Source organism: Apus apus, chromosome 3 (genome assembly GCF_020740795.1).
Source record: "Apus apus isolate bApuApu2 chromosome 3, bApuApu2.pri.cur, whole genome shotgun sequence".
NCBI classification, from domain to species: Eukaryota; Metazoa; Chordata; class Aves; order Apodiformes; family Apodidae; genus Apus; species Apus apus.
The window spans coordinates 102,791,745-102,818,882 of NC_067284.1; the positions used below are offsets into that span (position 1 = coordinate 102,791,745).

A 27,138-nucleotide genomic window follows, 5' to 3' on the forward strand; every position below is an offset into this window, starting at 1 on the left:
CAAGTAGTCATGAAGTCAATTGTTTCATACTAGTTTTGCCTTTCCACTAAGAAAAGAATCTCTGTGAAAGATTTGAATCTTAGCAAAGAGACTTCCAGAAGTGGTCACAAGAAGGGAGAATCCAAATGAAAGTTCTCTTTTGCAGAACAGGAAGGAGAAAAATACATGAACTTGAAGAGGTGTCTGGGCAAAGAGCAGAAAGCATCAGAGGGTCAAAATCCCCTATGGACATTAGGGAAATACCAGAGTATATATTCAAAAAAAGGCCCTACAAGCTTTAATGTTCCCACACAAGTAAATCATTAGAGACAGGCTGGGTACTCATTTACATAGGAGGTTCAGAATGAAAGAAGCCTCATGTGACTTCAGGGTTATGAGTAACGGGTCCAGAAAGCAGCAGAGAAAAATCAGTGGGATCTGGGGCATTTAATCTGAAATCCTTCCTTTGTGCAGAAGCTGCAGTTAACAGCAACTAGAATTAACCAATTGTATGCTTACTTCTAGGTTGTATGCTGTGAAAGGAGGGGCACATGGGTCCAGAAGTAGATGGGCTAAATTTTAAGGAGAGCAGTGGACATAAGAAAGGTGGACAGGCATCAAGGAACATGAGCTAGAGAGCTGAGTGAATTACAAGGACTAGCTAACCTGTGGCAAAAGTACTCAGAATTTAACATCTACATTATTTCAACTGGGACAGCACTGAAGCACATGCTGAGATGTGCTCCTGAATAGTAAGGGTTTAAAGAGTTAACCAAGACAGAGAGCAGCTGCTGTAGAGAGGTCAGCCTCTTGGCAAAGGGTCCTCTTTCCTGACCGCATTTGCAGCCTCATTTTTTTCCTTCAGGTCATGAGCAGTACCAAGAAGCCATGGCAGTTTTCAGTACTGCCTGTCTGGGCAGAGGTCTGAAACACCCGCGCATCTCGTGCCACACTGGGGGAGCGCTACAGTGCAGAAATCCCCTGGCAGTTCTGCTGGATTAGGCAGAGCTTGGGAGGAGAAGAAAACACCACTTTCAAGTACTTTTTCAAGTAGCAGTTGGCAGCTTGCTTTTCAGGAGCTATCAGGCAACCCAGATGCTGAGGCCAAAAGGTAAGGGAGGCTTCCCTGCTGCCCCTGGTGAAGGGAGGTGGTAGGGTGGCGTGTGCCTCCCAAGGCACAAGGGTGGCCGCATTACCTCCCAAGGTATGTTGCAACTCAAGCATATTTCTTCACATCAGTTGAGAATCCCTGGCATAGCTGATGGATAAACGAAGAAAGCCAAGTCAAGTTACTCTAAGCTTAGCTTCTCTTGCAGCCTAGTCCTGACCATCCTTGCTTTCCCACACCCATAGTTATGGGGACTGAAGATACTCTCCACCCACAGGAGCCAACTCCTTATGCACAGGGACTGCACGGGTCTCCCACAGTACCAAGAGCTCTTCCTGAAAGGACAATGATGTAAGGTGGGAGTATGCAGAGACTTAGAGCAAGTTATCACCTCCTCAATTTGCTTAGCTACATCATCTGAACAAGGGAGCACCAGGTAACATGCTGAATGGTTGTCCTGAACAAAAATGTTTTCTTTAGGGGGTGTCCCATGATCAACTGTGCTCTTTCTCACAAATATAAAATAGCTTATTCAATCCTTCAATAATTTATTTATTTATATCAGATAATGTTTTTCAATTATACATTTAAGTTCATAACTTTCAACACAAGAGTAAATATATGTAAAAAAACAAACCCTAGCTGTGCAAATTTCAAGTTGCATTGTTTCAAATAATATAAATATTTTAATAAAACAGATGTTCACATTAAGGTTCACAAAATATATAAAACTTAACAGAAATGAGTAATGAGTTATTTAGGTTTTTTTTCTTTTTAAAACCTGTTTTTTAGTAACTAGAAAAAGATTCTAAACTTGAGAAGCAACTTAGAAGAGGTATTGCCTCCAAAATCATAGCAGCAAAACAGATGCTGGAAACTTAAAAGATGTGAAAGAAGAGAGAAGCCGGTACCAGGCACAATGGTAAAGGCAAAGTCACTAAAGATATTCCAAATTGAGAAGTGGATACATGAACTCTAGGAGTAAAATCTCAACCCCAAAGCACTCTGTTACTGAGCTCCGAGCTGTTAGCACAGTAATAGAATCGCATTTAGGATAAGAAAGAAGTGTGACAGAAATGGGGAGAGAGGTTGAACAGCAGCACTCATATTCCTGGCAGTTACAATGCAAGAGAAGAGATTTGCTCTGATTTCAGAACTGAAGCCAAAGACAAAGGCCTTTGGGTTGTTTTTTTTTTTGTGGTCTGTTGGAGGTAATTCCTTCCCTACGAATGGGGGACAGTGACATTCACTTTTCCCATCACATGCGTAAGTCCATTAAAGTTGTTTCTGTAATCACCTGTCTTTCCAGCTGTCTTGGGATTTGGGAAAGGACCTAAATGCTGTTTAGGTTAATCATGTTAAAGGAACAGATCACAGCCAGTTGTTTCTGGCTGTGGTTTGCTGAGGGATCTGCAAACACAGAACCACTTGCCATTAACACCCTGAATGCCTGTGGGAGATCCTGCCTTGACAAGCTCTGTAAGAACATCAGCAAGGACGCAGGCATCCCAAAACGATTTTCTTCAGACATCAGCTGCAAGCTGCATCAGCCTTTCCCAGCGGGATTCCTCTCAGGAAAGACTCGCCTCTGGTGAAGTACATGAACACAAAGAGCTCCTGCACCTCTTACAGTAGCTGTGGCTTCTCACCCAGGGGGAGGGCAGGTATTGAGGAAGAACTGGGAAGTTCTTTGGATTCAAATGCTTCACACTTCCTCCTGGGAAGTCCAAGAATTAAATACAGCACTATAGGAGCTTAGTCATGAACAACAGCTCTGTGCTGGAGGCAGCCTGCCTTTCTCAGCAGTCCTTGTATGCAGTGTTTAGAGGAAGTAGACATTTATTCCCATTCTTGGGAATAAACACGAACATGAGCAGACAGCTTATATTTCCCCTCACCCTCCCGCTCCCAGGACTGTTAAGTGTTTTGGACATAGCACCATTTCAGTGAAGGAAGTAGCTGGCATGGCCTTCTTGTTCCTTTACCAACTCCTCCCTTCTTCTAGCCATAGATCTGTTTGAACTGGTAGCACTCGTTGCAGTAGCCATGGCACTTGGCATTGCCATAGTGGTCGCAAGCAGGGGCTCGGCAGCGCTGCTTCAGGGGCTCCTCTGCAGCCGGGTCCCGGGCACTCCCCGACGGCGGGAGCTGACCGAAGCGCTGGCACTCAGGGCACAGATCGTTGCTTCTGCCAGCCAGGTTGTTTCTACACGAAGCCACAGCACACTGTCTCTTCTGGCTACTCATGGCTGCTCGCTGCAGATCTCTGTGCTGTCCCATTCTCTTGAAAAACATTTAAACACACCGTCAGTTGCTGTGCTGGCAGCACAAGCAGCTTTTCATTTACTTTCAACTCTGCTAATGGCTTCTATAGGCAACCATTGGGGGCTGTTGCAGACACATGCTGCTTCTGAAAAGAACAATACCAAGAGCCAAGTTGGCATTGAAAGAAAGTAACAAATTCTGACATTTCTTAGAAGAAAAAAAAGTGTGGGGTTTTTTTTTTTTCTTTGGTAACTCAATTCCAGAAGGGTCAAAACAAACCAAATTAAAAAAACAACAATCTGGAACAAAGAAATTCTGTAATGGACTCAATGAAAAAGGCAAAATGAAACCAACTACAACTTGATGCAGTTTGCATAGCTTTAAGGGTAAGAATGAAAATCTCCTTGATCAGTAAACAAGCCAACTGCTGGCTCAATTGCTTCCACTGAAATTGCTGGCAAAATCCCAGCTGAGGTGAAGTTGAACACAGCTGTGATAACCCTAAACAGAGAACAACTTTTAGGAATGCTGCTCAGCTGTAGCAGGGAAAAAAAAAATCCTAAGATCCTCTACACTTGTCTTTCCATGATACTTAGGATGCAGTCATTTGAAGATTTTTTTTTTTTCTAGTATATGCATCCTGAGTTGTTCACACAAGAAAAAAATGTGCAGGGCTAAACAAAAGGAAGATTTTGAGAAGTTCACACTTACTTCTGGCTGTCTCACCAGCTGTTCTTCCGTCCTCCTGGCTTCCTCAAATCGCTGGTTCTGGGCTTTAATGAAGCAGTTCTGGCAGTACCCTTCCAGCATGGTGCTGCCCAGGGTGCCGCAGTCGCGCCGCTGGCAGGACACGGTGTTACGGAAGGCGGCAGCGGAGGTCCCCGGCTGACCCACTACCAAGGACTTCCTCTGGGATCTCCTCTGTTGGCGTAGCAAAGCATTGTCTGTAACACAGAGTAAGCACAGGAGGAGTTTGAATGTGCCTGATAGATCTAATGACCCAAAGGAACTATGAAAAGCTCCTCAGTTTAAAAAAGAAAACACAAAAATAATTTTAAAACTCTGCTGGCCTCAAATGTGGGTTTTGGGCAAATCTGAAGCCACCCAGTTGATGCACTTTTCCCCATGTTACATAAATGAGATAATACAGCCTTCATATCAGAAGCTGTTGAAACAGCTGATTTGAGAAAAATTTACCCTCCATCAGAAAACTAGATCCCACTGAAGACAAAAGGAATTTCACCTTTGGCTTCAGTGTGTCTTCTGTGATCTACCCCAACACTTCCCTCTCAGCCTCCCCTATTTTGGGCATCAGGCAATAGAAGTACAGTGGCAGAGAGCATAATGGGAAAAAATGTCTTATGCTTTGCTTCATGAGACTCAAGTCTTATATATTCCACAATCAGAAGGAAAAAAGTTTCATTGTCAACAACGCTGGAAAATAAGCTATTGCAAGCTGGTACAGAAGTTGCCTAATTTGAAAGTATGGAGAGTGCAGCATTGGCACACTTGTCAGTAATGAAAATGCTTACAAAATAAGCAAAAGTACCTTTCACCCTGTTTACCCAAGGACTCTGCCTGGGTAAGAGAGCAGTTGCATGAAAAATAAAGATTGCATGCTGTGATTTATACACACACTACTACCTTTTTGAAAGCCTGCCTTTAAACACATATGTACAAACGTGCATGCATGCACTTGATACTATCAAAAAAAGACTTCAAGTTATAATAATACACTCCTAAATTACTCCAAAATAAAAGCTCATAATCTACAGTCAACTTCTATTTGCTCTGCTTATCAACACAACTTCAGTAGTTACTCTAGAGTGTTATACCTGTTACATCCAGAATGGATGTGGATCTTCAAATTCATCCCAAGCTCTCAAAAGCCTTGCTAACATAACTAGTTTTCAGTAGCATAAATACAATAGCGTCTCCTTCTTTGACTCCTACAACTTGTCTATCTGTGAAGAAAATTCATACTAAACCATGACTGTTCTAGATGGTGAGGAGGGATCAAAACCCACCCCTCTTGAGCTAGTTTTGCTTCCATGAAAGCCGATGGGAAGTTTTGTAAGAGATTTCACAGATCTTCCACTGTTACTGGGTGCCCCTTTACAGGATAATTGGCCAAAAAAGCACCGTCTTCTTGAGACTGCTGCTTCTGCTCCACACTGTTCTTGCTCCCGCCCCCCCGCCCTTTTAGCACCCAATACACACAGAGTTCCAAAGCTTGAGGAGGCTGATCTGCAGCCAAAGTGTGCCAAAGCTCACCCCATCTCCACTTACCGTGGTTTTCCCTGTACTCAAAGAAACACAGCGTGCAAAAGCCCTCATTCTGTGATGTCCCAAAAAACTTGCAGCCTGGTTTCCTGCAGAGGTTACCTCCCCTCTTCTCGGTAGGCAGCACCAGTGGCAGGGGCTCCTCACCACAGCCGTTGGGAGCCTGAAGGCAGGAGTGCTGGAGGATCTGTGGGATCTGGGACGGGTCAGACGTTGATCTCTGATGGCATGTAGGCAGGAAAGTGGGGCTGCCATTTGAGGAGTGCTCTGTAGTCCTTTTGAAGCAAGTGCTGCATGTGCCGTTGAAGGTTCTGTTGGCTTTCTGATGGCACACCTTGCACGTGGCATAGTCTAAATGTCTCTGGTCATCCAGGTTGTCACGAGGACCGACCTGTCTGGAGTTGTAGCAGCGTTCACAAAGTCCATTGTGTTGCACGTTCAATGTAAAGGGGCAGTCTGGTGTCCTGCATTTCATGGCCGTGGTTTCACTGTACAGGAAGAGGCTCGGAGCAGTTGGAGGTGCAGAGCGAGGCCCTGTTACGGGCTCTTCAGATGTCCATCCCCCAGGTTCACAAACATCTCCAGGAGAGGAGCCTGACCCAGCTGCTTTCAATTTCTCAGGTGCTGCTTTGGAGGTCTGCTTTCTTCCTTTGCTTCCCTGGGACCTCCGCTCAAAGCACTCATGGCAGTAGGGCTGGGTGTTCACAGACATGTAGAAAGGGCAGTTTGGTGTTTCACATTTCACCTGTAGGAGGGAGAGCTGGGAAACAGGCAGTTGCTGTCTGTTCCTGGAGCAGGTCTCTCTCCTGGCAGGTTCAGCGTTCTCCTGCCACTTCTTGTACTCGTGCTGTACCAGTTGAAAGTAATCTTCCACAAGGTTTATTTCTTTGGGTAGGTTGCCTTCATCTAACCTGGCAGTCAAAAAAAAAAAAGAAGATTGCATCAGTGGTTGAAAAGGGCAGAAAAGGGCAGATGGTGGGGGTGGAGGCAAATACAATACTGTGGGGAGGAAATGTAGAATTAATGCACATCCATATTACTCAGCTAGAAGATCCTGGATGTTAAACTGTGGCTGTAAATGGAAATAATTTCAAAAGCAGGTGTTCAGTGATGTCAAATGGAGACTTTCACATCTAAAGAAATGGTCTGACACAAGGCTAAACAGAAGTATTCTTAAAAGGATTTTCTAGGTGACAGTTTTCTGTCTGAGAGCTGTTTACAGGAAGAATATGGATAATTTCTCAGAAGCTAAAAGAAAGATCCCCCCAGCCCTAAGTTCTTCTGAAGACCAGTGCTCAGCTGAGCTAAGATTAGTGGAAGACCCCTCTCGTCATCAGCCCACACAAGCCTTTTCCACAGTGGGCTCAGCATTTCCTGGTAACAGTTTATAATGAAATCTGCTCCTGGTTTTTCCCTTTTGGGTCTGTATCTTCCAGCAGAATTCTTCAGGCAAACTACTGGGCTTCACTGCAGTGTGTGTAACACTAGCATCCCTCACACCATTCTTACTCTGCCCCTGACCACAGGGAAAGCCCCACAACAGAGCTTCACCATGCTACAGAATGAGGAGTTAGCATTAGTGGTAACACACAAGAACACATCCATGCAGAGGGACTAGGGAAGCTGGATTGGTAGTCTTTATGTATGCATATATCCTTTGGGTTGGAGGACTTCACTTTTCAAGGCTCCCAAACCACCACTCCCTGTGCAGTAACAGAAGAAAAGACAGTGGATACAGGGAGTTGCTTCCTTCTCACACTCATGAAGGGGCTGGGCAGACACTGCTGCCAGTGTTCCTTAAACATCAGAACCCAATGGGTGCCTACAGCTGCCTGCTGCATGTTACTGACACTCAACCATCAGGGGGATGAGCACAGGTGCTGGTTCCTCCTCCAGCCACATCTTTCTGTCTATGCCACACTGCAACAGCCCAGGGTGCCAAGGCATCTGCTCTAAGGACACACTGTCAAGCACTTTCCCTAGAGCAGCCAAGATTACACCAGCCACCTTTTATGCTATATGCCCTTACATAAAGCCAAAATGTTCAGTCTAACTAGTTCTGGGTTTAACTACTTTTCAGCCACCCTCCTGTGTAAATCCCACTTAGTCAGTGAAAAAAATCTACTGGGTTCACTCCTCTAAAATATTAGTTTCAGTCTGCTAAGTCTGAAGACATTTTGGCCTTTATATTGAGACTAGTCTGAGCTCATACCACTTCAAAGCATGTCGACAGGAATACCAATATTTTATATCTCAGAGGGTAAACACGTGTGCTACCTTGGAAAGAAGAAAAGACCAAAGGAACATGCTGGGCTGCCAAGCTTCTCCCACCTCTGTATACAAGATTACTTTGGGAAAACAGGAATGACACTCACTTTGCAGCATTAATTAGATGAGTTGTACCATGATCCCAGCCTTGCACTGGAATTTCAATCACTATCAAGTAGTCTTTTAGCAGCTGCTCTTTTTCCCTTTCTTCTGAGTCTGTCAGAAAGTGCACACTCAGATCCTCAAATCTGCCTCGTTCACTGGTGACCAGAGGGACAGCCCGGATTTCTGTCAAGAAACAAGATGGATTAGCATATATATATATATATGTTTGTTTGTTTGTTTGTTTTTACTAGGCAGGAATAACCACAAGATGCAACACATGGAGATGTCACCACTGCTCCTAAATTTCGGAGAGGAGAATGGCTGGCAAGAACAATAAGTTTCTAAACAGTGGTACTGGGAAAGGATGAAGACATGTCTGTACCACAAACCTAGCTCCACCCCATGGGAGCTTTAATGTCTCCACAGCAATTTTCTTCTCAAGTGTGGGAAGTATTGTAGATCTCAGTTTATTATACCTTTCCATGGGATGATGCCCTAACTTGAACCTACAGAACTGCTATCCATTCAGAAAAGATGCATTCAAAGCAGCAAAGCACATATCTCATTATCCCTGCCAGGAAGTGGTACACTGCTGAGAGACCACGTCCTTCAAAGCTCCTTCTCTTAGGAGGGGGTGAGGAAAAGAAGCCAGAACACAATGAAGCAGAGGCCACCCTTTGACTGATCCCAGCCTGCAAACATGTGAGTTATGCTCCACTTTCAACCATTTTGGAGACAACCTTCAGTTTCTACTTCAATTTACAGACAAAGCTGTTTCTGATCCCATTTTAAGAATGTATTCCAAAGGAATCTTTTACATTTATTTTAATTTTTGACATGCAAATCTAAACGAGATTATATTTTAAATCCTTTATCAGTATGATGATATTGAAGAAGCTACTTAAATACCAAACAAGGTACTTGAAAAATACCTGGCCCGCTGTCCTTCAGAGTCACTAGTGGTGTAAAATGCATGTTGTCGTAGCCAAGCACAATTGGGTATCTGTAGCATTCTTCAGCTGGCCAAAGGAGAGGCAAGTAAATACCACCAACATTCAGAGGAGCAAAACTGGAGCCTGACTCTAAACTTCTCACCACTTTGTCTGCATAAGGAAGTAAAAAAAAAAAAACAAACAACAAATAAACACAAAGAAGTATGTGCTACACGCAAGAGAAAAGGTATTCCGAGTGGTTTAGAAAAATTGCTGAAAACTCCCCAGTTCTGAAACACATCTACCAGAAAACAACAATGAGCAAAGGAAGATTAGTAATGCAGCACAGAGTAAGAGGGTCTGTAACATGAGATGACCGTCTGGGAAACTCACCTGCAAGGACAATGACCGGCCTTCTGAGGATGTTAGCAAGGATGAAGATGTGGATTTCTTCCAGTGCATTATATGGAAGCCTGTTTCTAGCCCCAGATGTTTCTGGGGAGGTCATTTCAATGAGATATTCCCACTCCTCCTCCCAGTTCTGAGGAAAGAAACATTCCAAGACATGAAGGTCAGGAACCAAGTGCAGCACAGCAGTGTTCAAAATAATCACATTTTCCCGTTTCCTCCCAAGGAAGACTATTTTTACTCTCCGTTAGCAGCAGAGTCCATGAAGCCAAAAAGCAAACAAAATCAGCAAGGCAAGGCTGATGAGTACCCAGAAAACAGCACCAATCCCTCAGGCCACCTTACCCGAGTGTCATAGTGGAGTCCTGTTTCTACAAACTCCTGGGATTTAACAGCCTCTCGCTGCCAGCGAAGCTTGAAGTTCCGTGTGTCATTCTCCCTGAGTGCACTAAACAACGTTCTTCTTAAGACAAGGTCAATATCCTCAATACCCCACATGTACTGTGATGCAGCGTGCATGAGGCAATTTCCATCGCCTGCAAAGACAGGAAGAGTACATTATTTTTAAATGGCCACTTAAATAATGGATGTAGAACTACACTGCACATATGCGTATTCCCTCTGCACTCCTCTCTAAGCCTTGGACAGAAGGGTTTTAAGAAGACCACAGCTATCAGCTCTTCACTCAGAGGAAGAAAGGAGAAAGTCTCCACTCTGCTGGCTTTGTGCCCTCAGCAGTGGGTGTGAAGCTGTCATTCAGCAACGATGGGAAGCCTGCCCCTTACTTATCTTACTTAACTTTGATTGATATAATTAACTAAATGTTGGTGTCCACTGCAAATCCTAAACAGCTGAAACATCTTTTAAACATGATAAATTCAATTTAAAATTACAGAAGAATGTGTAAATCTCCTTTATCAGTGTTTATAGAAGAACACCTGATGGCACAGGTTAGAGATAATGGAAACAAGTAAAAATACACTACAGTAACACCAACCCTCATAACCCTTGAGGAGCACTGCATGGCAAGGCCTAGCACTCAGCTGTGCTTGATGGAGGAGTTGTAATTAAAAAAAAAGACAGAGAGGGAAGAGCAGGTGATTCATGCAAAGCAATTGTAGGCACACCTCTTGCCTTCCTCTAAGAACTGATAGTATGTTGGGTATTTTATTCAGAGGGTTGTTTCTCTAAAACACAAAATTAAAACTGACTGAATGAAAAACATAATGATTTTATTTTCATTTAGACACACTTAAATTGAAAAAGTCCTCTTTACAGGTAGGAAAGAGATGATCCACAATTTCAGAGGGGAAGAAACTAAGAATCAGAGGAGTTAACTAACTTAATTAAAAGGTGTGACAAACTATATTTTGTCTGAGTTTCAAATACTATCTCTAGCCAACTTCTTCAAAGGAGGATGTAAAGAATCATTACTGTCGTATCCTCAGATTCAAAATTAAGTCTGGTGTTTACTACAGTAGTAAACAGATTCACCAAATGCTAAGAAACCACAGCAATTTTCTTGGAACAGAGGACATCAACCACGGGCTATAGATTTTTCTCATGTGGGAAAAAAAACACACCCAAAGAACCTCCACAAAAGACTTCAACCCAGCTTGCTACATGCATTATGAGCTCAAGTGTACCATTTGTGAACACTTTCACCACTTTTTTCTATGAAAATCCAGAGAAAAACCTACAACAGACCCCAGATCCTGAAAAAGATGTAATTTGTTATCTACGTAATACTTCCTAACTAGTTATGGACTCTGTGTATATCAGGTTCCTGCGAGTGCCCTCTGGTCTCTGAGAGCTGTCTTGTAAAGCTTACTTCAAGCCTGCAGGCTGCTCACGAGCTCAAAAATCAAGGAACAACACATAAAACAGAAAAACTGACTGGGTTTCCTTCTGACCAAGAAAGATGACATATTAATCCCATTAAAATTTTCCCTTCGCAAAATCTAGAGCAAAGATAAGATTTATTATTTTTTTTCTCTCTCTCTGAGAGCTCACTTTCAGTTCTTGATTGAGAAGCGCTGCCCAAAATTCCTTACACAGCACTTGGAATTCCCCCGCGCCGTTTGACTGGCAATTGAGCAACAGTTGTACTTTTTGTTCTGCTGCGTGCAGGGCTGCTCAGTGAAGCCGCCCTCGGACTTTCCCAGGGGGTGTGGCTGAGGGAGCTGGAATTAATGCCAATTCATTATACAAGTGAAATCTCTACAGCCAATAGATGCTGGAATTTTAAACACCTTTTTTTTTTTTTTAATACAAAAAAGAAGTTTCAATTTTTATACCTCCTACTACTTCTATCCTCCATTTACATGTCTGCAAAGAAATCTGTGGTGATTCAAAAGAGCCTTTTTAATTAAAACAACAACAACAACAAAACACCACTTCACAAACTCTTGTACATATTAGGTAAAATATACATTGAAAGATCCTGTAGGAAACACTTTCTCTGCTTTCAATAATTAAATCCTTCATTAGAAAAAACCCCCAGAATTTTCCAAAGAAAGCCCACTGTTGACTGAAAGAACCAGTATATTCCTCCCACATCTGTGGGTTAAGCAGCTAAATGCTTTTTTAAGTATTATTCAAGTCACATGGGAGAAAAAACACATAATTTTCTGGGATAATACAGACTTTCTCGAGGTTTCTGTCCCTTCTTTCAGGGATCATCTCCTTCAGTGCAGTCTACCTTCCCTCCCTTGCACAGGTCTCTCACTTCAACTACTTTGCATAAACCACAGGTTCCCAAAGCCACTCCTTCCACTCATACACTTAATGACCCTAAAGCACTGAACTGAAGCCGAGTTCATTGGCCATGTGGGGTACAGGGGGACCACAACTTGAGCCCTTGCTTTGCCTTCCCTCAACTTGTGCTAATATTTCAGCATCTTGCACATCAGCACGTCTGCTCACAGATGGGATCCAAGTCACCAGTCCAACAATTGTTCCCATTTGGAACACCAGCCAACAGTCATCAGACAACACAGAAGGTTACAGTTCCTCAATACAGTCAGCAACAAAGACCTAATCAGGCAGCATTAGCCCCTGCAGGATTTGTATTAACAGGAGATGTGGGATTCCAAAACTGTTGGTCTTTGCCCCGTGCAAAAATGATGCACGTTGTCTATTTTTCTAGTTGATCTGTTAGTTTATCTCCTGGGTTGAAGTTTTGAAGCTGCAGCACTTGGGAGTACCTGCAAACTGTTGCCTGCCCTAGTTGGAACTCCAGTCCTTCTGGAAGGGCAAGCGTACATGATCTCCCTGCACAGTCATGAGAATTCCACACATGTACAAAAGCCTACCAAAAGGTTAGTGCCCCTATGTCAGTTACTGCGAGACACGTTGGGATCAGGTTCTTCTAGGTCATGGCAATGCCATCTACATGGTGGTTCTGTTTCTATGGCTTTTGCACAACACAGCCATGTGCAATCAGACTGAGAAGTATGGCAGAACTTGGGACAGGAAGAATGTGGACTATGAAGATAAGGGCAATAGATATGAAAAGAAGCATCCACAGGACACAACATAAGGACTTCAGTGAAGCTGCAGGTCCACCACACCCAGTATTTCTATAACAAGTCATCTGGACCTTGAGCAAAGAATATGTATATTCCATGTTCTTGGAGTCCTCACTGTCCTTGTCTGCCTTTGTGGTTTGCAATCTGTGCTGCTCCCTACAGCAATCTGTGCTGTAGGGAATCCTGAGTCCAAGTTTGTAGCTGTGTGACCGTAAGTCATAGCCATTACCAAATCTTTCCTCCACTGAATGTGAAATGCCTAGCAACTCTTAGAGTCATGTGCAAAAGTTTCCTGCTCAAGACTGTGGACACACGTACCCTATTAAGGAAAGATTTGAGCTACTGCTGCACTTTTTCATTTACAGCACTTGATGCAATACACACAAAGTAACCCAAAAGCCAAGTCCTAAAACCAGCACTGACCCTTGAAAAACAAAAAAAAGGGCACTGCACACTTTGTGTTGCACAAAGATGGCTGTCAGTCACACACGAGTTACTGGTGATCCTAGAGGAAAGGCATGAGCTGGCAAATCCCAGAAGGTAGCTGAGGATGAGGGAGCTTAGCTGGGAACAGTATGATGTCTCCAGACCAGTGAGACTCCATGCCCAAGATATTCCAACAGGCACTGCTGTTACAGCTGGATCAGCAAGTGAACCTCGCCTGCCAGCTACAATAGCAGGGCTTGTAGTAGGATATTAACTTCTGCTATATATATATATGGGAATGTACCTCTGTCACTCAAAACATCCAAGTCTCCTCTTGCCTGGCATTAAGGGCTTTCGGCACTTCCGACAAGGCAGCAGACACATAACAGAGTTGGATTTGTGGAAAGGTGATGGGTTACAAGTCAAGGCTTCCACCTGGTATTTTACTCTGATGTGTCACAGGTTACTGATATTATGAAAATATCTGTGAAATGTTCAGGCTATCCATAATACTGTCACACGTGCAGGGGATTGCTGCAGCCTCAGGAGAGTACATCACATGGAAAGAATTTTGGTTTACAAAACCAAGATTAAAAGGTATCGCTTTTTTAAAGCCCTGAGCTTCTGTTTCAGCAATGTGAACTCAGATGCTATTAATAAAGGTACTACATTTATATTACCCATTCTAACACAAGTGCAAAGACCTGCTCATAACTTACCATTAGTCTTCAAAGGTACAAGTCTCCGAACTTCCATGCACCAGTTGAGCTTTCGCTGGCGCTCCAGTGAAGTCTGGGTGGCCTGGTCAGTCAGAGCCTTCTGAAGTGTTTCTCGAAATTGAGGACAAAACTGACCCATTCTGAACATTTCTATGGTGTATCTGTGCATAGTCCTGAAGTGGTGAATGACTCCACTGGGAGGCCTGACCAGATCTTCAGGTGTCCTCTCTCTAATCTTCATGGCTTTCAGCATATTGCTCTGATACAAAGCTTGAGGAAGGATGTGTTGGCCAGCCATTTTTCTAGAATACATCTGAAATGAAAAAGGATCCGTTTATTGGCATGTTAGTGCCCTTGCATCACAGGGCTGTCACTTCTGCAAAGACTGAGAAGGCACTTTCAGGGGCAGGATTCTGACTTCAGTGTTGCCTAAAATGAGCACTGAGTGGATGCGGTTCACTGAGCCTTCTGTAGATAAAGGTTTTTGAAGCTCATATCTATTAGCCTCTCTGTGTTAGTCAGATATAGAAACTGACCAGCTTATTCTAATAATTTACTGCTATAATTTACGAGATATTAAAGATAATTTATTCATAACTAAGGAAATTACATCATCATTCCAAAAAAAAAACAACCAACAACATTTGAATCAAAGTAAGGATAAAAGAAGGCAAGATCAAGGGAAGGGAAAATTATCCTGGAAACATGACTAACTGATAATTGCATAATGTAATCCCATATGAACCTGATGAACTTTCTGCACGTTTCAAGCTCTTGTTTTGATGACATGCCAAAAAACACAGATAATGACCATTTCAGATTCCCACAAACCATACATTCTGAGAAGTGATGCTGTGTACAGTACAAAAAGAGCCCCAGGAATTACATGCCATGCTAGTTATCTGTCCCATACTTACAATGGCTGAAGATGGCAAATGAGGCATTTGTAGCAGAGCAAGTACTCAAGGAGAGACTTATGTTATTCTTCTGGAGGCTCCTTATATTTTGTAAGTGGTAGAGATACTGCCCAGAGGTGCTTGTGCTGCATGTGGGGGTGCAGACTGCAGTGCTGCTATTACTCAGTGGTAAGTCAACATAGCTGAAAAAGCATTTCCACTTGGCTCAAAAACCCCAATATTTTTCCACAGTGGGACATGTAATGTTTGCTACACTGCATCCCTTCCTTCAGTATCTTTGCCCTCATGGGCTACAGCAGGAAGAACAAAAAAACCCCATAACCTCAAACTGTCTACACTCTGAAATACTTCTTCAGAGGACACTAACTTTGTGGCTAGCTAGAGACAAATGTAGGGACCACATCCCTCAAAACTCCTGTGCATTACAGTAACACCAACAACCTAGTTTTACATGGAGAGACTCTCCATGCTGTCCATGTACATCACTACTCCGTTTAAAAAAAGGAAAATTTCTGTGAAGGCAAATAAAGGTATGCATGCCTAACATGCTTAGGTCACATTAGGACAGCTCACCACTGTGATTATGAATCTAGGGACAAATAGGTATATTTTAAGGTCTCCACGTATACCATGCCAAGTACAGGGAGACAAGCAGCAATTGAAAACTGATTTATGCAACTATTAGGAAGTTTCCTCATGGAGGTGGGAGTCTGGAGGGCCAGAAAGGACTGCAGCATGACAGACTGACTGGCAAGGGACTCCTGGGGCTGTGGATGCAGAAGACCTCTTTTGCACAGAAGGACTTAAACACTGCCTTCCCTGCAGGGAACCAGCTGCTTTCTCCTCTTCCCTCAGGCACCTCCACTGGTAACATCCACCTCCAGCCCCCCAGCCAGAGCCAGGAAAGGACCCTGCCAGGGTAAGCAGGGACCTCTATCTCCTGGTGTCATGAGCTGCCCTTAATAACCTCTTCAAGAATGAGCTAATAAAGAGACTCAGTGGATGTCCTGTCAAGCTCTAAATAGAGGCAGGTGAGACACAAGATGCTGCAAAGTCCTTTCCTCTCAGTCAGGGCAATGTCACTCACAGTGTTTCCTCTGGTCCCTTTAACAGCCTTAGGGACAGGGCTCCGAGCTGTCACATCTTGCAACACGTGGAAAAGCTCTCCTTTAGCTAATAAAGATGGCATATTCTTGTAACGCCCTCACCAACATACAACTTAAAATGGAGAGAACACATTTTCTCATCCACTCCCCCCACCAATATATTTTACACATGCTATTTATGTAATCCTAGATTTAAATGTATGGATGATTTAAGGAATATAAACAAGCTTTTATTAATCTGTTTAAAAACCACAGCTATACTTTGCTCCAAGATGACCAAAATACTGAATTCCTTACTCACGTAAGTAGAGCCATTGAGTCAATGGGAATTTTAAAACTTAATAGACTAATCACATGATTAAGCACTACTGGCATGGACCCTTGAAATGGTTGTTTCCAGCATTAAGTAACAAAAAGTACAGAGTTTACAGAAGTAACTTCACTGAAGCTATATTATTCAACATTGTATTTCTATATTTTCCCCTCCTCACATGGAAAGTACTGTCTGTGCTATTTGTGGTCATTTAAACATCTGTCAAGGCAAAAGCTGAGTAACCCTTCTTTTAAAAAACAACGTGATGAAACAAGCAAAACTCAACAGGCACCTAAGCTAGAGATTTAAAGAATAGAAAGCTCAGCTACAATTAGTTTGTACTGTGCTTTACTGTATGCTATACTACTTTAACCTTTTGACATGTAATGACTGAATTCTCAGAAAAGCACCGCTGTGAACAATGATTAAATAGCTCTCTGAGGCAGCATCCCTTCTGAACACGTAATCCTGAGGATGCTGGGCTAGGGAAAGCTGAATGCTGTTCTGAGACCAGCCAGTGGCTTCATCAAGTTATTTTAATGTTCTGTCCTCTATCTGAAAGACAACAATAATAAACTCTTTTCCATAAAGTGCTGAGACACTGCAAAAATAAACCTGCTTAATACACCTTCAGCACACACGGATTCCCATGCGTGGGGCTCCGAGTGCTTGGTACAGAACTGAGCATATTATCACTCTTTGCCAAGACAGAAGATGAGGACTGAAGGTGTTTTAGAGACGGCAGGGCTGGTGTACACAGCTGAGCTCCCCCACTTACTGGTCTGCTGGAAGCATGTGTATGCCAGGTGGAAGCGACAGCCGCTATTCCCACCTGCCAGCTTTGCAGAAGGAACTCAAAGCAGGCAAGTTTTCCGGCAGCAGCAAGCGCTGAAAGCGAACCCAGCAAACCCGCTGCCGCCCGCTGTCCCCGGGACCCGTGCCGAGGGGCCCGCTGAGCCCCCTCGGAGGCCGGGGTCCCGCCGAGCCGAGCCGAGCCGAGCCGAGCCCGCCCCAGCGCCCGACACCGGAGGCACAACCTCCCTGCCCGGCCACAGGCTCCACAGGGAACCGGGGACCGGCTCATCCCCAACTTCCAGCGCCAACCGCTCTGGAAAACCCACCCAACACGGCGGGCAAAACCTGCCTGGTGCCCCGAGGGGTCCTCCTGCCAGCGGAACGGGGCCGAGGAGGCCGGTCCGGGGCCGCCCCGCCGTGTCCGCCCGGAGCGGCGCTCACCTCTCGGCCGGCGGGCTCCTCCTCCGCTCGGTCCTGCCCGGACCCCCCGCTCAGCAGCGGGGCTGGGGCGGTGGGACGCAGCCGAGCTCGGCAGCCATCAACCCTCGCCGAGCCGCGGGTCCCTCTCCCTCCGCCGCCCCCTCCCCGCTGGAGCTGCTGCCGCCGCCGCTGCTGCGGAATGAAGGGCTGAGCCGAGCCGCCGGGTTGTTATTTTCCCCTTTTCTGTTTTCAGCGCCCGAGCGCAAAAAAAAAAAAAAAAAAATAAAAATAAAAAAAAAAAAAAAGGAAAGAAAAAAAAAAAACAACCCACACCACAACCCAACCACACAACAACAAAAAGCCCCACCGGGGATTTCCACCGGCAGCGCCGGGGACTTTCCGACATGTGACAACGGCCGCCGCCCCCGCCGCCAGCAGGGGGCGCCGCCGCGCTCCCGGCCCTGCCCGCCCTGCCCGCCCTGCCCGCCCTGCCGCCGGGCAGCCCCGCCGTGACTCACCCGCGGGCTTTCGGCAGCCGGGCTGTCATTTTTTCCTTCCTTATTCCGTTTTTCCTCCCCGCCGGGAGTGTGTGTGTGTGTGTGTGTGTGCGTATGCCCATCCGGTCCCACAGGCTTGGCTCGGCTGCCGGGCTGCCCCGGTGCTCGGCGGGGAAGGGCAGCCCCTTAGCCCGAGGCGCTGGGGCCGCCGCGGCGGGGTGGAGCTGTGCGCGGCTCTGGGGGGGCGGCACGCGGAATGCTGTGTTCTGTGTGGGGCCCCTCACAACACAAAGGACGTTTTGGTGCTGCAGCGAGTCCAGAGAAGGGCAGCAAAGCTGGTGAAGGGGCTAGAGCACAAGTCTCGCAAGGAGCGGCTGAGGGAGCTGGGGGTGTCTGCTCGGAAGAAAACGGAGGCCGAGGGCAGAGACCGTATCACTCCCAACAGCTACCTGAAAGGAGGCTGTAGCGACGTGTGTGTCAGTCACTTCTCCCGAGTTAGGAGGGATAGAGCCAGAGGAAATGGCCTCAAGTTGTTCCAGGGGAGGTTTAGGAAAAATTTTTTACTGAAAAATCCTTGCGCCGTGGCTGCTCCCAGGCTGTAACCCTCTGCACCCTGGAGCCCTCCAGCACCGGCAGCAGCAGCAGCGAGAAGCTCCAGGAGCTGTTACCTTGTCCATGCAGACAAGAGTGACAAGAGGCCTGCTGGACTCCTCGCCCACACCGTGAGGCCTCAGGGTGTAGGTGCCCATCTTCCTGGAGGTGACATCCCAATGGGATGGAAGGGCAGCCCATCCTGTTTGAAGCTATTGCTCTTCTAAACTGTTTTCAAACCCAAGCAAGTATTTCTTTTCCTTTAGGTTGCATGTACTTCACAGTTTCCGCTTTGTATTGTAGGTCACCACAAGTGAGTTGATTTCCTTAATTAGAGGTTAGGTTGATACATAATCCTGTAACTCTGGGCTGGGATTTTAGGCAGGAGATGTTAATGTGCTTTAATCTAGCCCCGCTCAAGGTAAGGTTGTTGTAGGCAAAGGGCAGAACTTTGGACTAGAGTTATCAAGTCAGGGAATGTGTAACCTCTTGGCCAGGCCTAGCAATTTGTGGGAATCATTAATGATTGCAGTAAGTTATCTCACACTTTTAAACAATACCCTAAAACCTCTGCAATGGGAAAACTCACTGAATAAAGCACAATACTTAAGGCCTTTAAATATGACTTATGAATATGATTTATGTTGGAAAAAGAAGCAGTTCCACCAGCCTGGCAAACTGTGGGCACCCAGAAATGAAGTGTGCTGCAGTAAAGTTTCTTCCTATCTTCAAAGACTTTATCCTCACAGATGCTGAGCTCCTGCCTGACCCGAAGCACTCACTGCTTCCACAGGCTCAAAGAGAAGCTAGGGTTTCTTCACACCTTGAAATCAAGTCTTAATTCTTGACTCCATCAGAGAACAGGTGGACTTTGGAAGAGTTCAGCCTTGATCTCCCTCACCTCACCGGCAATAGCAGCAGCTGGCGCAGCCTCATGAGCTGCCATCCCATGCTGTGGTTCTGTGGCAGCGTGCTCCTTCTCGGGTCACAGCCTCTGCACAGCCTGACATCTTTCTTTCTCTGCCTTTGTGGAAGAAGAAATTAGAGATGTGGCTGGAAAAAGGATAATCCCTTCTAATTTATATATTTATTTTATCCTCTTCTTGCATAGATTTCTCTTAAAAGTTTTTTGTTAATTTTTTTTTTAGTGAAGTGTCTTTTTTTTTTTTTTTTTTTCTTCCTCCCCATTAGATTCTCTGCTGCCAAGGGAAGTATTAGTTGGGTAGCAAGGCTCTGCACTTAAGGACTGATGGCCTGAGGGATGACAGACCCAGTGGGATGGATGCCTGAGGGAACTGAGCCTGAGTGATTACATGCATAACTAGCGCACCATCCATGGTGTGGTTTACCCATGTGGTTTACCCTTCAGCATCTTGCCGTTCCTTGCTCCTGGGTGTTTTTCCCTGTCCCTTTAGGTTGGTTAGGTAATGGATTACTGAAATGATCTAATTAGAAAATTGATTTATTTATTTATTGGTTTGATTTTACCCAAAGCATTTCTCTTGTGATGTGAAGCCCAGTTGCTCCCCGAGTGTTACAGAGAGTGTTTGTTTGAAGTGATGGAGAGTTTCACTGTGGAGTGGGAATGAGGAGCTAAGGTATGAAGCAGGGAAAATTGGGCTGATTTATATCCTGCTTTGTATGTGAAACTGCAGCAAATAGATTGACAAGTGGTCCTAGCCCCTTCTGATTTTTACTTACAGGAAGAAAGAAAGGAAAATAAGTTTGAGTAAGGGCACTGACAGTTCTGCAGGTGTTCACTGTGAGCCTAGGCGGGAGATGCTGAGTCCCAGGAAAACCTGAAAAGGCAAGAGCTTATTTTTGTTTTTCTGAACAGTGAGCACATCTGAATATTCATAATTACTATTTACATCTTGATAAACTGAAAGTTGATTGCACGTGGCCAAGGCTGATGTTTATCATACAGGTCTGAGCAGGATGGCAGAAATTAATTTGATCTGAGTTTGCACAGCACAAAATGCAGTTCTATCTCGTCAACTGGATCTCCTTGGCAATGTAGGAACACATTAAAAACATCAGCAACATCAGTAATTATAGAATGCATTAGTATACATTCCTCTTTTCTGATTTACTCCTGTTTCTTGTAATTATAGTCCATACTTTATACCACCATTTATGATATCATGTTTATATTTGACAGAATATAAACATATATACATATATGTAAGGGCAGGGAACATTTTCTTCTTTGAAGTGCATGTGTATAGACACACACATACACCTCCCCCCCATATATATAGACACAAGCATATTTTTGTGTATATATATATATATACACCTGTATCTTTTTTGAGTAAAGGGGGAAGTTCTTGCCGTTGAGGACAGGATAAAAAATACTTTAAATTGCAGTTACCTAGATTCTGGTTAGACATAAGGGTAAAAAGCCCCACCATTATAAGTGGTGAGCTTTGTATAACCCTGGAGCAGACTGTCTAGGGAAGCTGCATAAAAAGGTATTTAAATAATGTTTTATATACATCAATCAATAACAATTCTTTACTGGGCTTGGGAAGAAGAATAAATCTCTCAAGGCCCCATTCAGCTCCACATCTCTAAATTATTTTAATTCTTTTGCTTGTTTTTACTGTTCAGGAAGGAGGAACTCATGCTCATTAAATTAAACCAAGACCTCAGTGTTCAGAACACCATCACCAAATGTTTCAGCGGTTGTATTAGTCAAGACCCATTGTTAAGACATAAGTCATATAATATTCTCTCATAGGATGATGGCGATGATAATATTTCTGGATAGTAACATTCAGAGTTTAATAGCTCAATCATTTGCCAGGTCTTTTCATATTAGATAATTCTGTAAGAGGTGTGATTCATCTAGAAGGGAGGAAAAGGATCATAACAGGGAAATCCCTTCTATTGCAATAGCAGTGCTTGAGGTCATGCTTGAGTTCAGCACTTCTGTCTTCCAGGAGCCGTTTTGCTGCTCTTTTCCTGTCGGAGAAGTGATGAGAAGAGCTTGTCAGTGCAGAGGAAAAAGAGGGAGGAATATCCTTTTAACCTCTATCAGACAGAAAACTGGTGCTTTCTACTGAATCAAGTATTTGTGGTTAAAAAAACCCCAACAAAACAAAACAAAAAACACCAACTCATCTCTGCCACTTAGATAGCAAGAGCTGAATGGATTTTGTTAATTTTCCATTATACTCATCTAAATACAGTAAAAGAAACTCCAGATTCTCAGGGAGACTTTTGCAAGGGTATTGCAGTAATGGCCTTCACTGGGATTACAGGTTCTTATTTATGCCACAGGGCCAAGCCTCCCTTTAATGTCCATGACACAATGTCAGAAATAAAGGGCTGGAACTGCAGTGGGTTCCAAAGAAGCTGAAAGTTCAAATCCTGCCTTAGCCCCTCTTGTTGAGCTGTAGGTTAAACATGAAGGATAATATTCTCCCATTAAAGCTGGTGAGACATTGTGATAAATGACCTATGGAGGCAAACACTGGGCATTTTTCAGAACAGGCTATATTAGCTAGAAGAGGGTTAAGTGACATGAGCCATACTTACCTCCTGGAATGGAGGTTATGAACAAGGTGAAGTCTCAGAGTGCTTTTCCAGCACTGTTTTATGAGAGTCTGATAAGTTGAAGGGGTAATCGTAGTATCTTTCCAACTTGATTTTTAGCTGTCATACATTCCTCTGACATTTGTATGTACTGGATTGAGCCCCAGGGTCCCCTGAGGCCTGTAGACATACAGCTACTTTTGTGTACCCTTGAGATAGCAGCAAAGCCCAGCATTACTGCCCCACTGCAATGCACAGTACAGAGAATGCCAATAAGCCCCCAACAAGAAATAAACAAAAGAACAACATTATTTTTTGCCCAGGAGAGCAAAGTGCTTTCAGGGGATTATGAAGCAAGCTCAGACAGCTTGTGGCTTCAATTCAGCTTGTGACTGAATTGAAGAGAGTAACAACAGCAGTAGCAAGCCAAATCCAAGGCCTGTGGAGCTCGGTGCTCTGTTTCTCACAGTGGTTAAAAAGATGCTGAGGAAAAAATATAGAAATGGGGTGGTTTGTTTCTGGTACTTTTCCAGCCTGCACTTTGCCACAGTTTTCTTGTGGGATTTGGGGCTGTGGCTTAGCATTCTGGTACTTTATTTTCTGCTATGTCTCACACTTCTCCGTATCTTGCTAGTTCATTTTTTACTACAAACTTTGTAGGATACAGACTTTTCTTGTTTTGTGTTCACTGTACCTTAACACCTAAACACATGGTTATATACCATGCATGATTACAGCATGGTCCCTGCTTCAAGAAAGTTACTGTCCAAGTTTAGCAGACTTCACTTAACTGTGAACTGTGGCTGTTGTAATGGTTTTTTATTTAGGCTGACGGTTGTAAGCATATAGCACTGTGTCTGTAACACAGACACATCTGGAGGGATGGGTTCTGCACAGGGAAGATCTTCTCTTTCCAAAACTGTAGTGGTCAGCATGCCTTAATGCACAGAGCAAATGGCTGGATTTAGATAGTGGAAGCCCACTCATTTTAGCCTTTACCGTGATCTTTAGGCTGGAACAACTGCTGTGCTGCCTAAACATACAGCATACATCACAACAGGGACTGGGGGAACTACTATTCTTTTCCTTTATTCTGTATTCCCGTCTGATGAGATTACATAAGCAGCTATGCTAACTTTAGGTATGAGGTAAGCATTTAGCACAGAGCTGTACCCTCTGGGAGTGGATGGGAAGGGTCAGGCAATGGAGCTAGCAAATGCCTGCTTACATAATTAAAGCGCTTACTCTTTTTATTCCCCAAACAATTTCAACATGTAATGCAGTCAGTCAAATTTTCTTAGATAGGACAGCTTGCAGTTCAGCGGACTCACCACTCTTTCAGTTCTTTAGAATCCTGTGCTAAAGGTTAAGAACTGCTTTCCCAGAGCTCCTTTCTAGTCTCATTGGAAGTTTCTGGGTTTTTTTTTTCCAAAATATATGCAGTTTGTAGAGTCTGAATGGTAAAAAATTCAGTGCAACCTGTTCTAATTTCTTTTAGGTATTTCCAATAATGTATTTCCTTATGTATTTTTCCACTTATCAAGCCAACCTTACACACGTTAAAATCACTACATCTATTTTAAATTGTGGTTAATTTCCATGTGCTTGATGAATATGTGAATGAATGACTCTGTATCATTCCTTACTAATATGGGAGAACTGCTGACATTCCCTTCTCTCAAGATGGAAATATCTCTTTTCCTCAGCACCTCTCAGCAATGGAATTATGTGGGGACTACTAAGTTAATAAGAAGTCACCATGTGAAGGTAGTCTTTAGTCATGAATAATACAGCATGAAGCTTGTCGATCTTTTTCCTATGTATTTATTGTAAATTCATCAGAATGTGGAGAAATAGCCAAGAAACATGAATTCTACAGTACATGGTGAATGTTTCTGAACTTGTTATGTTCATAATTTTCTAGTGTGGCCTCCTCAACAACAGGCCATTAAGCTTCATCTGCAGTTTCTGTGTCAGCTCCATAATTTCTTCTAGATGCATAGTGTCTCTTTCAGGAAAAACTATTCTGATTTCATCAAAAAGAAGTGGATTATATAAGGAGTCTAGAATCTCCAAGCACTTCCCGTAAATCCTATCTTAGAATAATTACTGTAGGTGTGGGATTTAATCTCATTTATCACACCCCCAGACAAACAGTTTAACTGGGGTTTTACCTTAAAAGTGGTAAGTATTGAATAGGTTTCAGTATCTTGTATCTTATGAGGTTAACTACATTTGTGCTCAGAGCTCACAGCCATTTTCAATGACAAAGAGGAAGTGAATTAATTCCTGGACTTTCAAAAGCAGAGGAAAGGCCTTTCCTTTATGTAGAGCAAATTCTGTGCATGGGGGATAACATGAGAGGCTTATATGAGTGGCCAGAATTTCAAGCTAGCTTTCCAAATGGAGAGAAAAACCTAATTGCCCTATATTAGCAGTACCAGAATTTCCCCAGGAAAAATTCTTCCAAAGAAGGACATTTGTTTATGCATGGGAATTTACCAGCATTTCCTGAATTCAATAACAAAGTCCATAGATTGTTTCCTAAAAACTAACCATCATCTCCCACCACAGAAACTGTACATTTGCTTTGTAAACATGGGTTTGGTGAATGTCTGTGGGGTGACTCTGATCGTGTGTTTTAGCTCAAAAAATACATTGCTTTCTTCTGATTCATAGTGATTTCAGGGAGAAGAGACTCCCCATTTTTTTCAATGACAGCACTTATTGATAACTCTAATGTAATCATTTATTCCTGTTTTCACAGAGAGAGTTTTGTAAGATTTCTGCCGTGCACGTGTGGGGAATGTGTTTTCATGTCACATGCACCTACTTCTGTAATTTTTGCAGCTGCAGAACACAGCCCACAAGCTGCTTACTATAAATTATCACTCACTCATTCAGGTGGAGAGAAGTAAAAGTAGTGTCCTGGATTGAGCCAGGATGAAGCCAATTTTCCTTTTTACTGATATTTTTTCCTTCTGTAAGCTTTCTTTTAACTAGCAACATTCTGTTCTAGCTAGGCTGATAAGACATTGGAATGTTTTTCTAACTGCTGGGGCTTCAAGGTCACACCTTCACTCTGCCAGCTCAGACACCATGGGGAGATCTGTGACCCCACCCGTAGGAGGCTGAGTTAGACAGACAGCAAAATTGGCCAGAGATATTCCATTCCATGTATCTACGTAAGCTCAGAGGAAGGTCAGAGATCACAGAAGACACCTTCCTTCCTGTTTCTTCTTCCCTTCTCTTCCGTCCATGGCCGGTGTCCAGGGAGGACTCCGTCCATCCAGCACCCTCAACCCTTAGGCTCGAGCTCTCCTGACCCTCATCACTCTCTGCTTTCTCCAGCAGCAGCTCCGGGATTTCTCGGAACTGTTCCAGCTCAGGGGAGTGTGGTGGGAGTTGCTGGGGGTGGAGGGAGGCGAGAGGTCCTTGCACATACCTGAACAAATCTGTATATAATTATATATATTTTCTTATATCATTAGTGTTTAATTAAAGCTGTGTAGTTTAGTTTTCAATCCAGCCAAGTCTCCCTTTTTCTCTCTCTCTCTCTCTCCTTCCCTACCTGGGTGGGTGGGGGAGGGGATCAAGAGCATTGTTGTCAGACCTGAGTCAAATGTTGACAAGTAGTCCCATGTAGATCTGGGAATAACAGAGAAAGAAGTAGCATATCATGGCTAGGAGATGCTATAGAAATTCATCTCTGGCCTATGTGGAACACCCTGAGTAACTGTGTTTCCATCCTCATGGTCCTAGAGCATTAAAATTTAGGACTGTCTGATCTGGGTCACCTGCATCGAGCAAATGCATCACTCTATGTCTTGCTCTTCTTCATATGGAGTGAGTGGCCCTTTTCATGGCAGAATAACATAGTCCAGACTGTGTGGAATAGGCAGCTTTTGAGGGGCCATAGATTTAAGATTTTTGGTATGTTTTTGTAATACTTTCTTTAATGGTTCATTGTCCAAAAGCATATTGCATGCTTTCTAATTCGATTGATGAATTTGCCATAGCCTTTAGAGGAAACATTTCTTTATTTGGTTGACTGATTTTACAGAAAGCTGCTTTTTGCTTTGCAAAACTGTTTGAGTTTTGGTGCTTTGTTTTCAAATGGGAGAGTTGGTGAATTGCTAGTCAGCTCCTCATGATTGTGATCAAAATGTGTTCACCTTTCAAGTAATCTCTGTTCAGAATAGATGTTTTGTTTAAGGAAACTAAACGGGTGCTTTTACATGATAGCTGAAAATAGATTGAAGGAAAAATCCCACTGTGGACAAAGTAAAGGCTGAAAGTCCAACATCAAAGATTTAAGGACAGTATGACAGTATGACCTGGGTCATGTCTGGCTTGTGGAGCAGTAGTTAAACAACCTAAGAAGTTCAGTGCACAGCTGATCCTGATCTCCTCAGCCTCCCTGCTCTGCTGTTCTGCCATTTTTTTCCTCTTATGCACATTGACTGAACTCATTCATTTTAAGGATAGATGAAAGGGATGTGAGGCAGAAGCACAAGGAGCTCATAGTAACTATTCTATGGGATTTGTTACTGCAGTACAGTTCTGTCCTGGCTTGACATGTTTTGATGAGAGCAATTGTATCTGCCTAAATAGGTTTCTGCTTGCCACTTCAGCAGCTTTATGTCATCCTGTAATTTCCTGGCCTAAATAAAGTCATGTAGGTGTGCACTGAGGAAGAGCTATGATACTCTTCTGAAGAAATGGCTGCACTTCAGAAGTAGTTCTAGTTTACAAGAAGAAAAAGAGAGAGAAGAGTATTAAATAGATTGCCTTGTGTCACATAATCTGCTGAGATGAACAGCAGATGTCAGAACAGCATATGCTGGTTATGCTTATGATAGTTCTTCTATCAGGCAAGTACTACATGGGCTGTATTCACTGGTAAGCATATACATCTGTGTACCCGTGTATGCAC

The 27,138-nt window shown here is 43.7% G+C and overlaps 1 protein-coding gene across 2 annotated transcripts; it reads right to left on the reverse strand.

Moving 5' to 3' along the window:
* Positions 1–1,729: 1,729 nt before the first annotated feature.
* On the reverse strand, positions 1,730–17,723 carry TNFAIP3 (TNF alpha induced protein 3). Of its 2 annotated transcripts, none has more exons than XM_051615633.1 (9): positions 17,596–17,723; positions 14,024–14,336; positions 9,694–9,884; positions 9,334–9,481; positions 8,941–9,111; positions 8,011–8,191; positions 5,642–6,546; positions 4,064–4,296; positions 1,730–3,370 (listed from the first exon to the last, which is right to left on the reverse strand). In XM_051615633.1, the coding sequence occupies exons 2-9, from the start codon at positions 14,334–14,336 to the stop codon at positions 3,089–3,091; spliced, it is 2,424 nt and encodes an 807-aa protein (XP_051471593.1). In that variant the 5' UTR covers positions 17,596–17,723; the 3' UTR covers positions 1,730–3,088. The 2 variants fall into 2 exon arrangements, with proteins under 2 accessions (XP_051471593.1, XP_051471594.1); XM_051615634.1 differs by lacking the exon at positions 1,730–3,370 and adding an exon at positions 3,400–3,497.
* Between the last annotated feature and the right edge of the window lie 9,415 nt (positions 17,724–27,138).